A 24,162-nucleotide genomic window follows, 5' to 3' on the forward strand; every position below is an offset into this window, starting at 1 on the left:
TATAATGGCACAAGATGAGATGGACTTGATTAAGTCCATCTCACATAGGGAAAAATGATAAAAAAGATAAAAAAGGTGAAATGGGCCAATATGATCCATTTCACATTTTTTATGTGCCCGCCATGACCCCACGATAGACGTCAACCCGAAGCGTGGCGAGCGCAGCGAGCCCGCGAGGGGCGGCGGTGCGCGTCCTCCGACCTTTTCATTCCCCTACTATCCACTAGGGCGTGGAGTGAGAATAGAATAGTGTGGCGAGCGCAGCGAGCCACCGAGCCCGAAGCGTGGCGAGCGCAGCGAGCCCCGCGAGGGGACGCGTATACCTGTGAAGTTATACGCGTCCGCTCGCCACGCTTTGGGCTCGGTGGCTCGCTGCGCTCGCCACACTATTCTATTCTCACTCCACGCCCTAGTGGATAGTAGGGGAATGAAAAGGTCGGAGGACGCGCACCGCTGCGCTCGCCACGCTTCGGGTTGACGTCTATCGTGGGGTCTAGCCCACTTAGTAACATTTGGGGGGGCAATTGAAAATAATCATGCGAAAAAAAAAAAAAAAAATCGGGTGAAAAATCGGTCGGTCGCATCGCATGCGACCAAATCGCATGCGATGATCCGATTTTTTATCTTACGACCACAACGATCTAAATCGTTGTGGCCGTTCTAGGAAACAAGTACCAAAGAAAGTGCAGTAAATAGGAAGATTCAAGAGGGTGCCAATGTTTGTTACATACCCAAAAAGATTAGCCTTCCTCGCCTATACCTTACTGTAGGGTGTGTGCATACCATCATTTCTTTTGTAATTCATAAAGTCTATTACTTCCAGAGTTAACGTTTGGTTCCAACCCCTAACACCTTAATCCAAGTGGATGGTTGAGTAGATACTACCTTGGACCTTGGTTACCTTGCAGTCCTAGGGTTCTTTGTAGCACACTACATCATCGCCGAACACACATACACACGAGATATAGTGTAAATGAAAACCATACCAGGACTTTGTTAAATAACCAGGCATTTATTGCACTGAGATATTAGGAGCCTATGGGGGAAATTTACTAAAGGAAATTTGTAAAAAAGTAGGTGTATTTGTATCCAGAAATACTTTTTTTTGACATATACTATTCCGAAAATACGGCAATTCGTATTCGTATTGATGTGCGATCAATACGAATAGCCGTATTTTCGTGATAGCAAATGTCAAAAATAAGTGTATTTCTGGATACAAATACACCTATTTTTTACAAATTTCCTTTAGTAAACTTCCCCCAATGAATCAGAACCTTGTGGCTCAGACATCTTAAAATGGTGATAAGACATTGGACAAAGTAAAATCTGCCCAGTGCTATTTGACATAGTGAACAATTATGTGCAGTATGTACTTTTTGGACTAGATGGCATCGCATCTAGTTCAAAACACATGCTGCTTTAGCATGTTGCAGGCATTCTGAACTAGATGTGATGCAATTACAAAAAAAAAAAAAAAAAAAAAAAAAAAAAAAAGGTGCACTCAAATGCTATAAAATACAGTAGTACCAAACATCACGTTAGTTTAAAATCTACTCTTAAAATGTATACCTAAATGACTACCTAAATGACAAGTCCTGAAGTATTACATTACACTATTAGCAAAGGCTACATTTTAAAGTAATATAAATAGGGGAATTAAAACAGCCTGGAGTGATCATTAAAATCTCCATAAAATAAAAAAAATAAAAAGATAAAAAAAGTGCTATTGTATAAAAAGAAAATAGTTTTTTTGTTAAAACCCAATATAAGGGACCAGACTGACAGTCTCATAGATTTGGGAGGCATAGCTTGCATAAGCACATTCATAGACAAATCCCTTCATGGCATCCATGTACAGCTGCTGACCAGAATGCAGATAGAGCCAAATTAATCTGCTTAGGTGGGCACCCACAGTATCTCCATGTAGTCTCTCTAAAAAGGAAACAAAGCACAGTTAGGATGACTCTCTGGTATATGCATATACCAAACTCTAAAGCCCCGTACACACGGGGGGAGATATATTGCTCAGCAATATATTCCTGAGCAATATATTGCCCAGTGTCTCCTTTGCATCAGCGACCAGAGATGGTCGCTGATGAAAAGGAACCTCTGCTGGGGGAGCCGCAGAGGTAATAGCTGGTCGCAGGAGCAAGCTCCTGCGACCAGCGATTACAATGGGGCAGAAAACTGGAGCGCGCACCCGGCGATTTATCGCTGGTGCGCACTCCAATCACTGGCAATATGGTCGCCTGCCATATTCCCAGCGATTATAGCCCCTATCGCCCCCGTGTGTACACAGCATAAGCCTATTTCAGACTATTATCTTGTACAGTCATGATCAGCAGGGTGCAAGTCATTGAATGGGGCAATGCAGTATAAATGCATGCAACTCTGCCTACAGGCAGATACCCACAAAGTGCAATAGGAATTGTGGCTGACTTGTGTCCAACCCCAAATGCTCTACATAGTTTGGCTATCCTTGCCTGGGTAAGGCAACAAGAGCCTGCATACTGATCTGATCTCAAGATGTGCAGTTAAGGATGATCTCATCAAGTCAGTCTAGGTTTATACTCATCTTCCTAAGTAATATTGTTATGTGCTGGTATTCCAGGTCAGCAAATAGTTACACGTGTATGCCTTATAAGGCAGATCTCGTCGGATCAAGCCATATTACAAGAAAAAAAAAATTAAACAACCCCATCCACCAGCAGTATCATAAACAACCAGTCTGGCTAACATTTTCTGTTAATGGTCTGTTGAGGACAGCCAGTGTCTATCACCCACAGTTAATCAGTCAAACTGCAGCAGGGACCAAACCTTAGGTTCAGAGTTTTCCATGGTGCAATTGTTGGCCACAGACATGGTTAACTAGTATTTAAGACCCTTTCCCTTGCTATACCACTTTTATATGAAATATATACTTTTGTTTGATCCACATTACAGCTCTTTAGCAAAAAATATGATTTAGAAGCCATGGCGTCCAAGTCATTTTCTGCTAAAGAGCTGCAATGTGGATCAAACAAAAGTATATAGCTTGAAACACCTACGTTCCCAGCAGATTTTCAAGACCAGTGGTTTTTAAATCACGGCACCCTGTAGCAGGGGTAGCGAAACAAGTCCAAGATCTATGAACAGTTCATGTTTTACAGGACACCTGTGGCTAGAATGAGTTAGTAAGGAATGTGAGTGCGTGGCTGTTCGGTTAAAAAAAAAAATATGTTAGTCCCATCGACTTGTAACTGATTTAAGTCATATCTATAGGATTCCCTTAGTGTCCAAAAATGCGTCCAGTTTTGATTAATTAACAGTAGTTGCTGTAATGAGTTTTACTGCTCTAATGGTGAAGAAACCTCTTAATTCAGTACGGAATTTACTTTCCTCAAGCCTCAGTACATGCTTGCGTGTACAAACTATAGACTTGTTAGATTAGATTGTGACAGCCTGCAATTTGTGGTCACAGACCAGAATTTGACAACCTGGATAATGGAAGAATAATGGTATTGAACCACCGACCTATCACATCACTGCAAGCAGCTTGTTGCACCTTAGTGTAACACAGCCTGGAAAATAATGATTGTTCAAAAATAAAATTGTAAATCATTGCAAGATTGCCTTCACTGTACAAATTACCTTCATAGATCTTAGTTTCATATTCCAACAGATGGAAGAGGCTCTCTGGTAGAAGGCTACTAACCCACATGTTCTGTTCTTGAAGGATCCAGTTTTGTACAAGTTGTTTCCTAAACAGGAAGCCTTTGACTTGCTCCAAGTAGAGTAGTTCTCCAGAGGCCATGAACAACCTGGAGAAGTGAAGTATTAGTATTCTCTCAACAGCATCGAAGTATATTGCACTGCCACTTAATTAAATGATGTGTTATTTATGTTTCTGTACAAGTAACCCACTAAACTAAGCGGTTGGTCCCACCTTCTCATTGGAGTCAGCTAGCCTGGGGAGTCTTCACAATGCCGGGGGGGGGGGACATTAGGTTTCGAAGAAGTCATATTTTACTGAACACCAACCTATGGTTCTTTAGCACTGGGTACAGGATTTGGGGCACCATGCTACCAATTGGTTCTCATTTTTACAACGGAACACTAAAAACCAGGTGCATTCCTTATTTTAGAACTGTACTTAACACTGAATATGCACCCTGCAGATTGTATGCAAACTGCATTTGATGCACCGTATATTTGAAGACACCAAGTTAATAACACTCTGCCATAATTGCCTTGTCTACATTTGGCAGTTCTAGATCTTACATTAATGCACAAATTCAGTGTACCACTGTCAATACTGTATAGACAGCTCTTACCTGTAGCATGGTAATGCATCTATTAGCTTCCAATTCACATAGTTTCCAGCAATTTCTTCAAGACTGCAAATTCTTGACATCTGAGCCTTAGCAACCAGCCAAAACTGCTCATGATTAACCATGGAAACCTGAGCCTCCGATTTCAGCACCCGGTACACCCCTTCTAATGTGTCTTTGTAGACCTGAAAGATTTTCAAATCAAATCACTACTTTAAATACCCCCCCCCCCCCCAAAAAAAAACCCACACACCCCAATATCCTTGGGAAAGTGGCTACTCTATAGCAGGACATACAGTAACAGTGTGCAAAGTGGATCAAACACATAACCTGGGGTGACCAGCCCCAAAGGGTTAGGGTAGAGGACCTTTTGAAGCAGTAATCCCACACATTTAGAAGATACATTTTAGTAACTGAACATTCTGTCCTCCTACAAAATCGATATTTCATTTTTTAAAGTCTCTATAGGTCTGATGAGCCGCACTACCAGTCAGCTCAACAGCTCTTGAGCACAAGATGGAGTGGGGGCAAGGCCGGGAAAAATGGTTATAATACACAAAGCAGAGGCAGCTCAGTGTGGCAATACAAAGCCTCTCTGCTATGACCATATGACTGGTTGCCATTGCAACCACAATTCAAGTCTTAAATATCATCATTAACCTTTTGAGTACCAAATGAATTTGTCAAAATTGGGAGTGAAAACCGTCAAGCGAACATTACCTTATATAGGAATTTTTTTTTTTTACACAACATTTAACATAACAAATGTGAGCGATGCTGGCATATTTAGAAAATAGTGTGCATCTCAAATGTTAGCACTCAAAAGGGTTAAAAGGAGCCAAACTATTTTACAATTTTGGCTTGCCATAGTAAATCTGTTAAAAAAAAAATTTCTCATGAGATTGCTATACCTATGATTTACCACTGTAAAATAAGCAATTTTATGGTCTGGAGGCAGAGAGCCAGCAATGGCAGGTTACCTCACTCCAAGGCCCTTAAAATAGTGGTGGTCGTTCAACTCTAAAGCTGGATACACAAAGATATCCATCAAGAACAAAATTTGGAAGTGTATGACCAAATGGCAGGCAACCATTTGTTTCCAAATGCTAGACAAATAGCTTTGATAAATTTGTTAATATAGAATACACGTTAACCAAATTTTCCAGCATTTGGGAGCAAGCTTTTTATGGCTATTTGCTCCCATACATGTCCAGGATTATTTCCACTAGATAGATTGGACAGATAAATATTTTAGGTGTGTACCCAGCTTAAGATAGCCTGTTCTATTACATGTTGATGGTGCAAGAAAGAAAAAAAGTACCTTTTTTTGTTTAAATCTGCCCCATTTGCGTCCAAGAATCCAAGCCAAGAGGGATTTGCACATTGAAAAATAGTTCTCCACAGTTTGGATACCTACATGTAGTTACACAGCCAAGGAAGGGATGAAAAATAGTGTTTGTCAGTGACTAGATTCTAGTTGTTTAATACTTATACAAGTACACAGGAATTCACCCCACCCTCAAAATTCTTGTATTTGCACCTGCCATGCTGCAGCCTGCAGTGGATGTTCCACTCTCCTAATAACAGAACAGGCACCATCTGATTATGTACACGGTAGACAAGAAAAGTTGCACAGAAGATTGGCTATAGATTATAGAATGGTTAGAGAGTAGTTTTTTTTACATTCAGAAGTAAAGGGTATGCGTAGGCTGGCCCGTGTGCTGCACAATATACTACACTCTTATGGCAGAGCAGAAGAGCATTGGCAGAGAATAGCATCTTTGCTCAAAGGTTTAATTTTAGAATGTGTAAAGCGGTCAGTGTTACCTTACATTGGTTATTCCTTTCAAGGAAGACCATACAGTAGCACAGGGGCGGATCCAGGATAAAATGACGGGGGGGGGGGGGGGGGGACCATGATAAAAAAGAGGGCTTAGGTGGGGCGGTGTTAGTGGTGCCAGTGTAAATGCTAAGAGAGCGGCAGAGAGGGTGGGAATGGGATTAAAATAGGCCCTGGCATTTAAAGTGCACAGGCCCACCATGGCAATAAAAGTGAAAAATGTAGTTGTGCGCGCGCCGAAGGCGCACTCCGGGAAAGGGGGTGTGGCCACTCGGGGGCCTGTCCTTGATTGTAGTGTAGAACACCATATACAACAAAATACTAGACCCCATTATACTTGCCCCTTACACATGATGCCAAATGGAATGAGCCAAAATTCACATAATGCCACATGGATTGTGTCAAAATTTACATAATAACACACGGATTCAGCCAAAATTCATAATACGCTTCATAAACAGGGACATTGTCCACCAAAGGCGTGCATTAAACATTTACACCATAATGCCCATTACACGTTAAGTTACACGCCATTATGTATTATGCCAAACACCATAATGCCTATTGAAAATTATGCTACATAAGTGCTGCTTATCTACATGCTCATTGCCAAGGGGGATACATGCTCGCGGTAAATGGGGGACAGCCGCCATGCAGAAGTGATAGCCACTGACAGTGGCAGAGCCTGGCTGTATTCAGAGCACTGCAGGTCCCGGCTATATGAAATAATACCCCTTTTACACCAGAAAATGCATTCCCAGGTTGGCCCCTTTTACACCAGCCTAGTCCCTGCATTTTCTGGTGTGAGGGGGGAGAGAAAACCACCCCTCCCCTTTAACCAGTTATCTCATTTAACCAGCTATATCTTCGGAACCAACGGACCCATTTACATGAGACAAATATCATATTAAAGAACTTTTGAGTGGGCTTTGGAACCAAATGTTCCAGTTTCACTGGACCAAAATCATTCAGAGTAATCTGCCCTCAAAGAACATGAACAGCCATGAAGTTTCATTTAAAAAAATAAAACAGTCGGTTTACACGCAATATCTCTGGAACCGATTGACCAATATGGACCAGCCTGGTATAATATTGAAGTCCCAGCGATTTGGAATTAAATGAGATCAATCACAAGCTTCTGTGATGCCGTGGGGAGGACTGGCACCCGTCAGAACCGGGTGGGGGTCGGAATTGACGGGTCCCATATCCTATGGGGAAAAAAAAGTTACAGCTTTGCCAGGCGGGGGGCTAGAGACACGGGGCTGGGCTCGTTGGAAAGCCCTGGTCCTCAGCTACAAAATGAAATGACAGGGGGGGGGGCACGTTGCCCGGGTGCCCCCCCCCCCCTGAATCCACCACTGCAGTAGCATGATAAAATAAAGAGTATAAGGTAAATGTAGACCAATCCATGTGGAAATCCCTGCAAGAGCATGCTACCTATTTTTTTGTCAAGACCTAAGGTGCCCCATACAGTACTGCGATGTGTCACAGCAGTGTATGGGCCACCCAACCCACCTGTGCCACCCAGCAGATCACATTAGATATTTCGCATGTGGTCCTTTCCCATGTAATTTATCGCATGTGTCCCCATCTTTCGCCACCAGGAGGGGGCAGAGGTGGAGGTCTGACAGGCAGTAGGTCTGACCTCCAGCTCAGGTCCTGTGCGTACGGGACAATGTGTATAGGACCCGGCGGCCCAATCAGTCAGGATCGAGCAAAATTGGCACGACTGAGACAAGTGTACGGGCACCTTTACAATATGCAAAAGGGTTACATGTTCTATTTCAGTCATCTAAGATAAGATACAGAATGCTCTTGCTTACAGAATGCTCTTGCTTTCAGAATTCACTTTTTAATCTCAATATACAGATGTAGCGGGTCTTATTGTTGCTGGCGAATCACCAGCAGCATGTTGCTGGCGATCCGCCAGCAACACGGCGCTCCATCTGACTGAGATGCGCGTGCGTCCCCCACGCACGTGCGTCTCAGTATCCAGGCGGCGAGGCGGACGCAATCCTGTCCGCCTCCTGCTTCAGGGGGCTTCGGGGGACCCGGTGTACACACCAAGCGACCGCCGGCAGCACCGTCGGAAGGGGACGTGCGCGCACCTCGTGCGCGCGTCCCCTTCCGGCATACAGATGGCGCGGGGCAGGGGATGGCGGCTGGCGTCGCCATCCCCTGGATAGATAAGTCCCGCTCCATCTGTAGTCTGAAGTCTACAGACAAATGTGTACCGTGACAGTTTAGCACATGCATAATTACTCAATCCATATGAAACCAGGGCACAATTTTTTATGCAAAGTTTGTTACCTATATTCTCATCTCCATTGGCCAGCTTTCCATTCCAGAAGTCATCAGTCACATAATGAAGGGATGCAAGATACTCTGTATCACAGTCTGCAGATCCCCACCTAGAAACTTTCTTTTTATCAAACCTTTGCCACCACAGGTAAATTCTCTGCAATTGCCTAGCACATGACTTGGAAAGGCCAAAAAGCCAATAAGAGAACAGCCACTGGAACCGGTATTTATTGTATTGGCAATAAAGCCACTCCAAATCATCATGACCTGTAGAAAGGAGGACAGATTAGATAGAATGGGCTAACAATATATGCCATGTTATAGAGTTTCATGTATAAAAGGAGTTACCATATAGAAGGCACAGTATAGGGTAGAAACTGCAAACGACCCTGTGCAATATAGTACTACAAAACCCAAAGTAAATCACATGGCCCTTAAACTACCAGCAACAATTTATAGTAGTGAAAGTTTAAAGTGTTAGGAAAGAATGTGCGGCTTAGAAGTTTGTAAATGGACATTCGATCAAGAAATACCTTCACACTACTTCCTGTGAGGTTCTGAAAACATTAAAGTGGGAATTCCATTGACCGTATTCTGTCCAAAGGGACAAATACAATTTATGTGGGCTTCAAAGAAACCACTTAGTAAACAAATTTCCATTTATGATCCAGTTTAATTTGGCAGCTAATACTAAAGAAATATGTAGTGGTTGAAGACTTAAAATTCTAGCGCGTTACTCACTTTACTGTACAGACACTTGCTATCGCTAACATGTCAGATGATATCAATAATTTACAGAGTATGCCGATTGAGACCACTTCATTTACTTTACAATATCCATTAAAAAGGCAGTCAAAGTTGTCATTCTCTTTATCTGCTACTTCAGACAGAAATCCTCCTTCCCCACTACTTGGAACCAGCAAGTTGTGATACCCAGTATAATATTTTTACCTATAATATTTTTACCTACAAGACAATAGCTTCTAGAAAGTTATTTTTTTAATTTCGATTTGGGAAGGAGAACAAAACAAACCACACAACCCTATGGGGCGTTTGCATTGGATGCATTACAGCCCGGCAAAATGAGACATTACCAGCTAAAGAAACACTCATGGGGCCTAATTCAGCTGGAGTTGTAGTTTTGTGAATAATGCCAAAACTACAATTCCCATCATTAGATATGTGAGGGGCCACCCAGCACAGGGCAAGGCTGTCTCGCATGCAGGGCCCCCCCAGCAATGTGATTGAATCGCTACTATGTGAAGTACTCTTATATGAAGGCTAGCCAGTTGCTATGCCTCCATGTTGTGTTGCAGGGGCTGTGTGGTGGCATTATGCAGACGGAACCACGTAAACCATGGGTCTTCAACCTGTGGCCCTCCAGATGTTGTGAAACTACATGTTCCAACATGCATTGCCACATTTTTCCTATAAGAGCATGCTGGAACATGTAGTTTCACAACATCTGGCGGGCCACAGGTTGAAGACCTCTGTCGTAAACAGTTTGGATATGCCCAGAAAACGCTGGGTCACCACCCCCACCTCTTAAACTGCAGTTGCATATTTTGCAATGCAACTGCAAAATAAGGGTTTGTCCATGCATACTACCGCATATGCAGAAGAATAGAAATAGCCAAATAGAGATTGACACTTTAGCGTGCAGAAGTGAATTAGTCTGTATATTCTCCCTGTGCTGGCGTGAGTTTACTCCAGTATCCTCCCACAAGCCAAAAATATACTGGTAGGTTTTCCCCTGTAGAAAGCCAGTTCTTGCACCAACTGACAGACATGCCTTAAAGCACGTTACAGAGAACAAATGGTCAGTTTGCACTGCAATCCTTGTACAGTAACTGATTCAATACTCACATTCAGAGCACATATTTTGGAGAACATGTGACTGTACATTTGTGTAGCTCCCATGGTGTAAGAGTGAGATGTTATGGAGCTCCTTCCAGTCATATTTGAGAATGGGTAGTTGGCCTTCTTCTGAATATTCGTCTGCAACTGGACACAAGTCGAGTCTGATTAGCATAAACCAAAGACATACTAGTGAAATCTACAGCCATGACCAGAAGTGGAGAATGATACAAGAATTGGTTTGCAAAGTTCTCCGCTTGTGTCACTCAATACTTTTGGCCATGGCTGTGCATACGCCAACTACTATCAAAGTAACAGTGCTATTTTACATTAAGGCCATAAACCTGTACCTTTCCTCACCAGAACAATTGTAGTTAGGATGCCAAATGTAAGGCAACTGTAGGGACACTGGTTTGCGTGTTGTACAATAGCTACAGGACACATTACATTTGCACTATAGGTGGTCTACTTTTGTCAGCACATGTATAGACTAGTTGCCATTTGGAGTGCCACCATCAATTTCAATGACACATGAAGTGTCATTCTGGACGAAATAAGGCCATGTCACGGGGCAGATATGTTCTGTAACACAATAGCCCAATAAACTTATGCAATACCAGTCAATTAATCCATCATCAACATAATGTCCCAAAGAGATCACGCAAAATTGTGCAAGTGTAAACTGAAGTCAGTCATTTGTATCGGATGGAGCCAAGAATGTCGACAGTCTATTCTAATAGATGTCGCTGCAGTCACACCAAACAACCACTCTGCACACCAAGTTGTGAGACTACAGGCATCAGTTTGAAAAAGCGTGTCTTCGAATATGGAACACATCTATGTGAGACTATGGGGTAGATTTATGAAGCAGTGATAAGGGAGGAGAAGTGATCAAGTGGCTGGTACTTGATCACTGGCCAATAAGCTCCTGACTTTACCTTTTTAAACCCAGCCTGTAACTTAAGTCAGGAGCTGATTGGCCGGTGATAAAGTACCAGGCACTTGGATCACTTCTCCATACATCTACCCCTGAGTTGCACTTGGATCACTTCTCCATACATCTACCCCTGAGTTGTTGAATCGGTATAATTTGTGGTACAGTATAGTAGTGGCAACTCTGTTCCATATACAAACTCAGTCACAGATATACACGAGGAAAAAGAATGTGTGTGCGTGGTGCGCAACCAAACAGCAGCTGACACAGGGTTGTCAGACCCCAATAGGTTAAAAAAATTGGAAAGAAGGAGTGTCAGCGCTGGCTATACCAATTGGATCAGACGGTTCTCAAAATATAACAAATTTAATAACATATAAAATACAATATAAATGAAAATAAATCTATTGAATAAAAGGTGTGAATCAATTGGCTGAATGTCCAATTATAAATCTTAAAAGGTATATCACCGGGATATTTGGGCTTGGTCACCAATTGATTCACACCTTTTAGTCAATAGATTTATTTTCATTTATATTGTATTGTATATGTTATTAAATTTGTTATATTTTGAGAACCGTCTGATCCAATTATTGGTATAGCCAGCGCTGACACTCCTTCTTTCCAACAGATATACACAAGCTATCAAAATGAAGCAGTGCCTCCTGATGCATCCTAGTCGCATTGAGTAAAGGGGTGTACAGATCCTTTAATCCAGCATTGGAGAGGAGGGAGGAATGCTGCATTGAGCAGCATGGGACTGTCGGCTCGGCAGCTAAACACTTTGTTTCAGGGTCATTTTCGATTAAATTTGCACTATACAATTCAAAATGACCCAGAATTGAAGCATGTGTACACAGCATAAGAAATGATATAGATATATATATATATATAAAAAAAAAAAAAAAAAAAGGGCAAGACTCAAGCACAGTTTGTCACTAGCAGGGTTGCACAAGACCAGTCAGCTCACTGTGTAGCACACTGAGAACACAATGGGCCTGATACAAGATGTGTACCATGCCAGTTTGGAGTGTACTGTATTTAGCTCTGTGAATGCACAGAACACATGCCTAAGCCTATGTCGGTCTCTTACCTTTACCTGCAACTGAAGAGATAGTACAGTATAGGAAGCTAAAATTTGGGGAACCCCCCTCACTGGCTTCTCTGCAGCAAATAGATACTGTGTGCATGCGAACAAAGAGGGGCAAGAGCACGGCCAGCAGCTAAGAGAGCACTGGCCATGCCCCCATAGTGAAGAAAACTTGGGGCACCGATTGTCATGACAGCAGTGCTGCAGAGATATGGCCCTTTTTACAGAGGCCACACCTTTTTTCAGGTGGTGTCCTAATCTGGGCCTTTCTAAAGTTGGGAGGTATGCATTTGTAGTGACACCTCCCTAATAAATGTAGCCAATCCAATTGAGTTAAGGCTGCTATACATCTACAGATCGATTGTCAGATTGGGCTGATTGGAACAAAAACCTGGTAATTGATGAGTGTAAATGACAGTTAACCATTTGCTTTGAAATGCTGGAAAACTGCCAAAAACTGTCATTCATCACTAGGTTTTTAGTCCAACTAGCCCAATCTGACAATCGATCTGTAGATGTATGGCCACCCTAATTCTAGGAATTGTGCACAGCTGTACACAGTGGGGGTGGTTCAGCTGTGCAACCTCTGCTGGGCATCAATACAAATTGGCAATATAATTTGTGCAGCACATACTATACCATACAGCCAAGCTGACCAGCACAGAAAAGTTTGAAATTTGCATACACAATCCAATCATCTGCCCAATAAGCAAATTGAGAGACCAAATTGGATGGTTTGGCTTCTCTCCAAATCAAGTATGCAGACCAACCTTTAGATTTGTCATCAAGAAGCGCTTTACTTATTCCCCAAATTTCTTCAATATCAACAGCAGGGAGTTGGACTGGGGGGAGTGGAACCATTTCTTCTAACACAAGCCATTGCACCCAGTATTTCTTTGGAGGAATTCCTGAAAACAACAAGTCTTGTAATTTTCTATTGTATGGTAGGGTTCTGTACAGCTTCCTCCACATATATAAGAGTTTAAAGGCTTCCTTTGGGGTATAATCCACACAGTCTATTCTAAAACTGGAGCCAAAAGCAACCTAGGAGGGGAACAAAACAGATTCATTACTTATTCACAAAAAATAAACATATGTTTGTTGTATTTTAAGAAGTCTAATGTTGCATTGTGTAAAGTTGAGATTAGTTCCTGACATTGCAGCACCTAGGCAAATCCTCATGGGTCGATTTATCATTTAAAGGGAACACCGGTGAGCGCTTCTCCCTATGAAACAAGGTGACTCCGCTTCCATCCAGTATATTTATTTAAGGTCTCCATACACACTGCAATAGCAGCATACAATGCGACGCGCGCTCCCACAGTATTGCTGCACATGCATTTTGTACTGCCCATGGATCGCATTGCACACGTTGTGATCTGCCCAATAGCATGTTGCATTGCACACTTCTATCACAGAGTGTATGAGGACCCTAAAAGAATGTGTGCCTGGATATACATTACAGAGTTCCTTTGCAAGTAGTAGCAGTAGGGCCATGCCTGTCCAGCAATGCATGCAATCTATAGTAACTGTGCTGCCAGGGAGACAAGTTATTAACATAGAATTTGATGGCAGATAAGAACCACTTGGCCCATTTAGTCTGCCCCTTTATAAACATTACCTCAAACCATATTTGATCCTTATTTGTTTGTAAGGATATCAATATGCCTCTTCCAAGCATGTGATGGGAGGCTATTCCATTAAAGGGCAAAATATTACTGAAAGCAATAGAAGACATTGCAGGGAATTTAAATGAAAAGACCCCTCTGTTGTTGGAATAAAGCAGGAAACAAGTTTGACCCATAAGTGGGCAGGGTAGGTGGGGACTGGAAACCATTCAGAAATCAGATGATCCTGCCACTCAATGACAGATAGAGTCAGACCAACGCCAGCACCAATGGCGAACCATTAAGACTATTACACAGAAACAAATTATTGGCGTTTGCTACACCCAATGGTTGAGGAGTGGACCACCCCCAAACCACATCTCATGATCTCCTACCCGGCAGTGCTGGGCCCACAGGCTGTCGGTGCAGCTGATCCGGTACAGTGTGGCGCAGACACCACCCAAACTGAGCAGCGAGAAGGGCTCCAGGAGATCCAGGATCAGTAGGAGGATTTCATCGCTCATGTCCAGCATCCCCCGGTAGGGAGCGCTCTCTGCCCCGCCTCCTCCGTCTGCCACCTGCTGCTGCACCGCATTCCCACTGGGCTCTCCAGCCGTGACTGAGCCGGTCCCCTGCATTCTGCGGTGCTCTGCGTCCCCATCCATCCCAGCCCACCTTGTACCGTCTCCTAACTGCCGCCATCTCCGCGCCCGGCGCTTATATAGGGTGGGGCCGCAGCATGGCGGGCGCGGGCGAGGAGGAGGCTGATGGCCCCGACTTATACTAGATCCCCGTAGCTCGTCATGGCAGCTTGCATGCAATAGCCATCCCACGAATGACTGAGCTGGGGATGTTGCGAGGCCTCACCTGTGGCAATTTAGGGCGTCTCCTGTGCAATCACTGCCGCAGACTCTCTCAGACGTCGCCTGAGCATTATATGGCATTAGTTATGTGCATTACTGTTCCTTAAGTGATATGCTAGTAGTTTCCCGATAGATCTGTGGTATGGGCTACTGCAATCTGGATATTGGTGAATCGGGGGCCGCTGCTGCCGATGGGAATGGAGGGTATCAGGGATGCCACCATGTATCAGGGATGCCCGCTGTGGTTCCTCATGGGCAGCAGGCCTGATCAGCCAATAGGCTGATAAGGCTGCAGCTTGGGGTGCTTCAACTTGCCAGCGTGGCAAGGGAGAGTTGGTTTTCTGCAGATTCCATGCATGGAATCTGCAGTAATGGCTTCACAATTATGGGTCTGGTTCACTCGCAAAAGCAAATTCCCTCTCTCTCAAAACAAAAACATGTACACTGCAGGTGGGGCAAATGTAACGTGCAGAGAGAGTTAGATTTGGGTGTTATTTTGTTTCTGTGCAGGGTAAATACTGGCTGCTTTATTTTTACTCTGCAATATGGATATCAGTTTGAAGTACAAACCCCACCCAAATGTAACTCTCTGCACATGTTACATCTGCCCCTCCTGCAGTGCATATGGTTTTGTCCATTAGAGAGAGAATTTTGCTTTTGCAAGTGAACCAGAATCAGGCCCACTGTCTGCTGCCTTCTAGGATACAGGTGCTAGATGCTCTACTAGACCTCCTGAGTCTGTCAGGGGAAGGCAGTGAGCCCAGAACTACCCGAAAGTGCGGATTCGGGGAGCGTTGGTGCCCTCTGAGCAGTAACCCCCTGGCAATGAGCATATGTTACCCCAGACAACAATCTAATAACGCTTGGCAATGAACAAGAAACACCTTGCAAGGAGCACATAACCCTTGGCAATGAGCTCCAACCCATAGTAACTAGCACGCAGGTATAAAACATAATGTGAGGGGGGCAGCCACTTCTGTTTTAGTCAGGGTTCTTCCTTCTAACATTCCTAGGATACTTAATATTTGCGATTGAGAGCCACAAATATTGGGGTAAATGTATGAAGCAGCATTAAGTGCTTTTTCTGCACTAACGCTAGTAGAAGAGTGTTTTTTAACACATTGTGTAATTGTCATTAACATCTGCCAGAGGCAACCCTGAGCTTAATGTTCATGTGTTACCCTTCTTGTTTTTCTTACTGCTTTTTACATCTGAGGCAATGGCAGGTATTCAATGTGAAATATCGCTATATGCAGGGTTCTGGAGGGCTCAAGCATTCGCTGCCAGCCCTCCCTCCCACCCTATTCAACGCCTCAGGGCAGAGCCGGCCCTAGCCTAAATGATGCCTTAGGCAAGATTTTGGCTGGTGCCCCCTAGCACCGCCACTAGTTCCGCCTCTGACCCTGCTCCCCTTTACCAGCACCATCAACCCTCATCATAGCAGTCATCATTTTGGTGCTCCTACCGCAATATTTTAAATAGAAACAGTGCACATATTTGGTGCGCAGCCCAAACAGGGAAGGGGCATGGCCACACAATTTTGCTCCCAATTCAAATTATGCCACACAGTAGGGCAACTTTATTCACATTATATCATGCGATGGTGTTCCTTATTCAAGTTACATCACACTGTAGTACCACTTTACCTTATATACATTACTCCTCACATTATACCCTTAGAAAAAAATCCTGAGAAAATATAGTATTTTAACCACCTCCATGGCCACACTGCAACCCAGCACAAAGCAGTGTGTGCTGGGCAGAGAAGAAGAGCTGCAGCTGCTGCTGTCACTTAAGTGGAGGGGGCCCGGGGCCCCCACTGGGCCCTCCCATCAGACTTTGGCCTGGGTAATTTGTACCCCCTACCCCTTTCTCTCTGCACCCCTGATAATACCACACAGTAATGCCCCTTACACATGACACACATTATTAATGTCCTTATAACCATAATGCCCATTACACATTATGCCAACCTTTATTAATGCCCTTCATACACATAATGACACACATAATGCCCCTTACACATATGTTGCACATTATTAATGCCCTTATACACATGACACACATAATGCCCATTACACATATGTTGCACATTATTAATGCCCTTGTACACATGACACACATAATGCCTGTTACACATGTCACACATTATTAATGCATTTATACATGACACAAATAATGCCCCTTACACATATGCCGAACACTATTGCACAACCAACCCACCCGCAGACAGCACTCGCACAGCCGCTAACACTGTGACCTCTGCTTCTGCTTGGATACAGATGTTTCCTCATACATATTGTCTCAATAGGCCATGCAGCTCCTGGCCAGTTCTGCTAACGTTGGGGGCCTTTTTTGCTGAAAATTCATCTTCTTTGCATTGTTGTGACGAGCACACACAAGGAGCTTCTGATGATTAAAATGATATGTGGCATGCCTATATTCTGTGTGCGACTGTGGCTGTACCTGCATACGGAATGCTATGTTACAGTGATTTCCATGAATACACTATTTCATATGAAGATACAGCCTCACTCACACACAGAATATAGGCATGCTGCATATCATTTTAATCAGCAGAATCTGCTGATGCCCCTAGGCATTCCAAATGCCCTAGGTAATTGCCTAGTTTGCCTATGCCTAAGGCCGGCCCTGCCTCAGGGGCTCACTGGCTCTGACGGCGATTTTTAACCGGAGCCGGGGGACAGTGGCAGGCAGGTAGATGGAATCCTCCCTGCCTGCCCCAGAATGTGTGGTGGAGAAGGAGGGCTCCCGGGGACACAGGCAGCACAAGGAGGGCTCCCGGGGACACTGCCCCCCCCCCCCCCTCTGCTCTGGTCCCGCTCGTGAATATGTAATGAGAGGGACCAGTGTGCAGTGAATATTTAATGAGCGGCTCCCCGCCCTCTGCTGGTGAATGTGCAAGCACATGAATAAAAATAACATGCCCCTTCATAGAATAAAATTACTGATTTTTTTTACACCAAAAAAAAAACAACCCTTTATTTTAAAAGATCACTTTCCAGTTCACCTTAAAAAGATGTTGAATGCAAAACGGTGAATCATGGCGAAAATCATGCTGAAAGCAGTTCTCCATCCTAGCATTGAATACACTCAGCGAGTCACAGTGAAAACCAATTGAAATACACCAGTGAATTGCAGCGAACATGAAATGGGGATCTGGCTGGCATTCACTGTTCACTTTTGGCGAACAGTGAACATTGAATAGTTTGAATCAGATTTCCATTAAAAAAGATTCACTGCATGGAGTGAAAACAGCCCGATTTGCTGAAAAAAAACAGTGAATCGGGAGCATTGAATACTGCCCAATGTGTTGATGCCTTCCCAGACGTAAAGGCCGCTTTGGTCTTGTGGTGGATTTCACCTTATTTTTTTATGTTTTTGTTTCTTTGGTTTGTTTTTTATTAAAGATTTCCGTTTTTGAAATTAAACGCTATGGTCTTCACTGAGGTGAGAGTTTGTCAGAGACAGATCTCTCTCTAAATTTTTAATTAATTAGTAATATTGTTATAATTCTTATACTTTTTTTGTAATGTATTGTTCATATATAGTTTAATGTTGGATTTTTTTCAACTATGATTTATTGTTATTCTTTTTTTTTTTGCATTTTCATTAAGTCTAGGTTTGTGGTGGTGGTCCGGGTCCCCCTCATTAGTTGCGGCGGCAGGGGGTCCGGGTCCCTGGTGGCAGTGGTCTAGGTTCCCCTAATTGACTTTGGCAGCAGGGATCCTAGTTCCTTGTAGCATAGGTCCGGGTCTCCCTCATTTGTGGCGGCAGACCGGGTCCCCCTCATTGGCGGCAGTGCAGTCCGGGTCCCCATCTGCGGTGGTCCCGAGTTCCCCTCATTGGCTTTGGTGGCAGGGGTCCTGGTTTCTAGCGGCGTAGGTGCGGGTCCCCTTCATTGGTGGCTGCGCGGTCCAGGTCCCCTTCATTGGCTGCAGGGGTCCAGGTCCCCCTCATTGGCGGCGGTCCGGGTTTCCCCTCATTGGCAGCGGCGGTGAGCCGGATCCCTGGTGGTGGTCCGGGTCCCAATTGGTAGTGGTGGTTCGGGTACCCATCGTAGACTGCTGTGGTGGTGCGGCTCCCCACAGAACGCAAAGGTGGTCCGGGTCCCCATTGGTGGTGGAGGTGGTCCAGGCCCCCATCGTTGGTGGCAGCGGTAAATAAAAAAAAATTACAAATGGGCGCAGCCAGCCAATCACGGCTCGCTACATCATCACCCTGCCCCCTTAAGCTGGCTATATTAGCCAACGCGAAATAGGGGGCTGGCAGTCCAAAGGAGGAGCTGAGAAGAGCTGAAAACACCAAAGTCCTGGGTGGCAGTGGCCATGCAATGTGCAGAGCATGGATGAAGACGCCGAAGCCCAAGGGTTGTGGTGGCCATGCAAAAGAGCTGATAGGCCACCGCCCTTTGGGTGAAAATGCCGCAGGAGCCCTGAGGGGCAGAAGATCCAGTTTAATAATATATTTTACAATTGGTGGTTTGTTTTTATTTTAACATTTCCTTTATAGGGGAGCTATATGTACCACATGCTGGTACCCGTGGTTCTCCCAAGTACGAGCATGTCGGGCAACTGGGACCTGTAATGCTGTAAAGGACAATATTCTTTTAAACAAGCTATCAACCCCGCACCCACTGCAAGGGATAGATTCGGGCTTCAGCCCAGGCCCAAGGTTCCCAGGAGGAGGGAGTGGGTCCCCTATATTTGGGGGGTCCCCACCTCCTCAAGAACTCATTGAGCTGACTAGTTAGGGTGGGTAATGCTTTGGCCACAGGACCCACGTGTCCCCTGGTTATGGCATTACACCCCCTGCTAGTGGAGCCCAGTGCTGGTCCTTTAAATACGGGGGACCCCAGTCACTTTGACCCCCGTATTTGTGGAACCAGGGCCGGCTCAAAGAGTGCCCGGTGCTGGTCACACTGGACTGGACCCTAGTCCCTTTGTCCCCTGTATTTTGGAAACCAGGGCCAGCTCCTTTCACATGTACACTAATGGATTTCTATAGGAGAGGTGGACTGGCATACGGTGGACCCTACAGGTAAGAATGGATGGGTGATTGTAGTGTCAATTACAGTTTTATCTTTCATGATGTGTCTTTTATTTGGTTATGTTGTAGAACTACAAGACCCAGCGGGCCCTTTTTGGAGTTATAGTTCTCCAAGTCCCTGTATGCATGAAGCCTTGCTGGGTCCTGTAGTTTCACAACATAACCCAATTTATGTATTATTTTTTTACACAATGCTATCAGCCTGGTGCCCACCCGCCAGGAGCACCAGAGACAGCCCCGGGCTTCAGTCCAGGCTGGAGGTGCCCTGGAGGGGGTGACCCCTTTATTGGGGGGGTCCCCACTTCACCAGGGTCCCGGCCCATATTGGCCAGCCACGGGTTAATGCTTTGGCCTGGACAGCTTGTATAAAACGTTTACCCTGGCTGATTGGGCCTGGTGCTGGTTTACAAAATACGGTGGACCCCTACTCTTTTGTCCACCATATTTTGGGAACCAGGACCGGCCCATGGCACTGGTGCTGGTTATAGAAATACAGGGAGACCCCAGTTTTTTGTCCCCCTGAATTTCTACAACCAGGACCTGCTCAATGAACCCGGGGCCGGTTATAGCCGGGTAGGGGAACCTCACACTGTATATTTTTTATTTATTTACTTTTCTCTTTTTTTCACAATTTAAATACGACCAAAAAACATGGTCTACAGATGAGGCCACTCTCTTGGTTTCTGACAGCGCACCATATCTGTATAGCTGGTGGATAGACACGCGCATCTCATGTTTGCAGATCCCATTGCTAAGATTGAAGCACGCAAGCATCTTGCTGCGCGCCACATTCTGGCGGGCGGCATATGGTGACAGTCTCGCCAGGAGCGGCTCCATCTGTATTTGACATTCGTATTTTCTGAAGTAGTAGTAATGATGGGAAATCTGCCGATCAGATAGAACGCTATGGCCGAATACGGTCGCGTTCTATTGATATCATAGCCATTCTTAACAGTCAAATACAGCTGACCCAGCTATATATATATATATATATATATATATATATATATATATATATATATATATACGGCCGATCAGCTGCATTCAGCTGATTGTAAATCAGCCAGTCACCCAGACCCAGCTGTATTTAACATTGGATGTTACGAATGAGCGCATTGAGTACCCATTCATTTTAAATTTACCCCTAAGAATCTGCAAGAATCTGATAACACGTGTATAAACACCAATATCAGTGACACCTAATGGGCTCCTTGTCATTGGCTTTAATATTGTCCTCTTTTTTTCTATTTTCTGTGAGTAAAACCTCTATGGTGATTTGTTGTACTGTATTTTTTATTCTTTTACAACAAAGGTTTAATTAAGGAATACAACCAAAGTGAAGTTTTAATAAAAAAATATAAAAAGTAAGTAATTTATTACAGTTGTTCGGCTGCCCAAAACAACCTGTTTTTATTTTGGAATGTAATTAAGGGCCAAGATGTATCAAGCTTCAAAAAGTGAGAAGTGATAAACAAGCAGCCAATCAGCACCTACCTGTTATTTTTTAAACCCAGCCTGTAACTTGGTAGTCATGAGCTGATTGGCAGGCTGTTTATCGCTCTCCATTTTATCACTTTTTGAAGCTTAATACATTTGGTCCTAAATTGGTGATTCAGTATCACTCGTAAGGTGCCGAATTCGACCTCGTTCCAATGTTTTGTGGTTATGTGCAAACGCCTTCGGCGAGTATTTCACTCGCCGAAGGCGTTTGTACATAAAACATTGGAACAATGCTTTTTCAAGCTGCTAAGCGAAACGTGTTGGTGTATTTAAGCAAAGGACACCCACCCCCTGGATTACAAGTTCCATCATTGTGCCCGGACCAGCCTCCGCAACTATTCCAGCAACTACAAACCATTGAGACTACATCTTCTCCCCTGCACCAGGTAGTACCCCTTACCTACAGGTGGTCCCTGGATAAGGAGATCTACATCTATTCAGTCCCTGCAACAGCATTTGGTTTCTTCAATTTGGGTTACACCAAAAAGGAAGCAATATAGGAGTGGACACCACTCTCCAGGACTCGGGGTGACTATACTTGCTTACACAAACTTTTTCCTGATACCAACCATTTTAATTTAACTCATTATTTACCCCTCTCTAATTTTATTACCCCCTTTTTCTTTTCATACTTTATTCATTTTGGGCTTGACCCCCAAAATAAATTGAATCTGCAGCTACAGCAAACCTACTCTCCCTAGGCACCTTCTCAGGACACTTGGTGTCCTAACCCCCCAGGCTCTTTTTTGATGACCCTGCTAAGGCTAGGGCCCAATTTTCTATACCTGAGACCTAAAGGTAATGGCTGGCGTCCTTGAGCACTCGGGGACCCGCTGATGTTTGCTACCATTTTCTGTTATTATTGCATATTTGCTGCACTATGTGATTTCTTATCAACTGATTATGTCTTATTTACCACTAAGCATCTGTTAAGCTTAGTTCATGACTTATTTGTTTCTTCTCTTCGTTGTTGTAGTTTTATGTGCTTGTCCATCGTCCTGCCAGACCTCCCCCCACTATGGGTGCACCCTTCCCTGCTTGCTGGGACAGAGAAGGGCCCCTTCTTTTGGTAATATATATTTACATTATGATCCCACCCACAGGAATCGGTTGACATAACTAATCAAACACCCCCTTCTAATGTATTAGGGAAAGACACCCCACTCCTTACTTTTAACGTAATATCATGGAATGTTGAAGGTCTTAACCACCCTGTTAAGCATAGAAAAGTATTATCCCAGCTTAATTGCATGAATCCCCATATTGTTTTTTTTGCAAGAAACAAATTGGGTTGAGGGCTCTCACCCTTTTCTTAAAGCTTCATGGGTCGGGGATTGTGTTTCCGCTTCCTTCAGTAATAAGACTAGTAATAGCCATTCTATTTAACAAACACCTCCAGTATTCTATTGTTAGACATTTTTTAGATCCGGAGGATATATTCATTCTCATTGATGTGCTTATAGACAATACTATGTCAACCCTAATTCCTCTTTTTTTGCCATGCTTTTGCAGAAGGTGCTTTCTTGGGGACATGCCAATTTAATTTTGACCTTAACACAGTCATGGATCCATCCATGGACAGATCCAGGGTGAGTGTTAACAGATCTCAAACCTCTCCCAATCTTCTTTCCCCTCTCTGCTCACAATTAAATCTTACTGATCCCTGGCATATATTCCACCCCTTACAGAAAGACTTCTCTTTTTATTCACACTCCCGGATAGATTATCTTTTTCTTTCAGACCACCTCCTATTCAGGGTGACCCATACCTCCATTCACAACATTATTGTATATGATCATGCACCCATAATGCTAACTATACAATTGACTTTACCCCTATCTTTTACTAAGTGTTGGCGGTTTCCTGCACATCTCTACCACTCGGAGGTCTTCCTTCTACACCTTAAACAGTCCAGGTTCAACTATACCACCGATAATTCAGCTCAGGCGGATATCTTTCTCTTATATTGGAGCTCCTCAAAGGCAGTTATTAGGGGTCATATCATGTCATACGTACACTCCAATCGGAAACATTTTACTACCCAACTTAAAACCCTTAATGCTACACTTACCCTAGCTTATAATACTTACAAAAAGAACGACACTCCTACCCACAAAGAGGGAAATTTATCAGCAAAACAGGTTTACGATACATTCCTAACCGAACAGGCTCAATCATCCCATGATTATTACCGCAACAAGTTACACAGATTTGGCAACAAATCTGGGAGGCTTCTGGCAAATTTAATCAAGGGACTACGTACACGCACATGGGTTAAGGCTATAGACCACTCTGGCACCCTCCTTACTGATCATAATTATATTTTTAGTGCATTTTCAAATTTTTATAATTCCCTTTACTCTAGGGAGCCTTCAGATGCTCTTGAGAGTGATACATTCCTTACGCCATCTGAGTTGCCTAAATTGAAACAAGAAGAAAGGGAAATGTTAGATCGCCCTATTACAGAAGGAGAAGTTCTAGACACTATTAAGTCTTTGCCTAATGGTAAAAGTCCTGGACCTGACGGCTTTAGTGCTGAATTTTATAAATTGTTAAAGGTAGAAATAGCACCCAACTTATGCAAAATATCCCCCCTAGTACTATATAATTGAACTCCCAATTAGCACCCCACTTCTACCTTCTGCTTTATTCCCTCCCCCCACTCTTTTCCTTCACTCCATATTCCCTGTATTCCCTATACCTGTCTCCTTATACCCTACCCTGTAGACTAGTTGGATCTGTCCGTGGATGGGCCAGGGACCCGGGTCGTGATTGGGCAAGTGCTCT

The 24,162-nt window shown here is 43.9% G+C and overlaps 2 protein-coding genes across 3 annotated transcripts in view; one reads left to right on the top strand and one right to left on the bottom strand.

Moving 5' to 3' along the window:
* Window positions 1–1,218: 1,218 nt before the first annotated feature.
* On the bottom strand, window positions 1,219–14,821 carry LOC146063910 (uncharacterized). The gene is made up of 8 exons (XM_083176819.1): window positions 14,338–14,821; window positions 13,106–13,379; window positions 10,321–10,458; window positions 8,464–8,721; window positions 5,635–5,726; window positions 4,317–4,498; window positions 3,634–3,803; window positions 1,219–1,935 (listed from the first exon to the last, which is right to left on the bottom strand). The coding sequence occupies exons 1-8, from the start codon at window positions 14,605–14,607 to the stop codon at window positions 1,757–1,759; spliced, it is 1,563 nt and encodes a 520-aa protein (XP_083032945.1). The 5' UTR covers window positions 14,608–14,821; the 3' UTR covers window positions 1,219–1,756.
* LOC146063912 (uncharacterized) overlaps window positions 14,281–24,162 on the top strand; it is a 152,667-nt gene continuing 142,785 nt past the window's right edge. For both annotated transcript variants that reach the window (XR_014471709.1, XM_083176822.1), the window contains exon 1: window positions 14,281–14,481. The gene's annotated coding sequence lies outside the window, so the exon portion shown is untranslated. The remainder of the gene's footprint in view (window positions 14,482–24,162) is intronic.

This window comes from Crinia signifera, chromosome 3 (assembly GCF_055691185.1).
Source record: "Crinia signifera chromosome 3, ASM5569118v1, whole genome shotgun sequence".
Classification (NCBI taxonomy): Eukaryota; Metazoa; Chordata; class Amphibia; order Anura; family Myobatrachidae; genus Crinia; species Crinia signifera.

What these genes read in the sequence shown, in the direction of transcription:
- LOC146063910 (XM_083176819.1), bottom strand. Translation starts at nt 14,607, where the DNA reads ATGGATGGGGACGCAGAGCACCGCAGAATGCAGGGGACCGGCTCAGTC. An exon ending in TGTGGGCCCAGCACTGCCGG is followed by an intron (nt 13,380 to 14,337) that starts GTAGGAGATCAT and finishes TTCCCCTCCTAG; the next exon opens with GTTGCTTTTGGCTCCAGTTT. An exon ending in TGAAACTAAGATCTATGAAG is followed by an intron (nt 1,936 to 3,633) that starts GTAATTTGTACA and finishes TTTCCTTTTTAG; the next exon opens with AGAGACTACATGGAGATACT.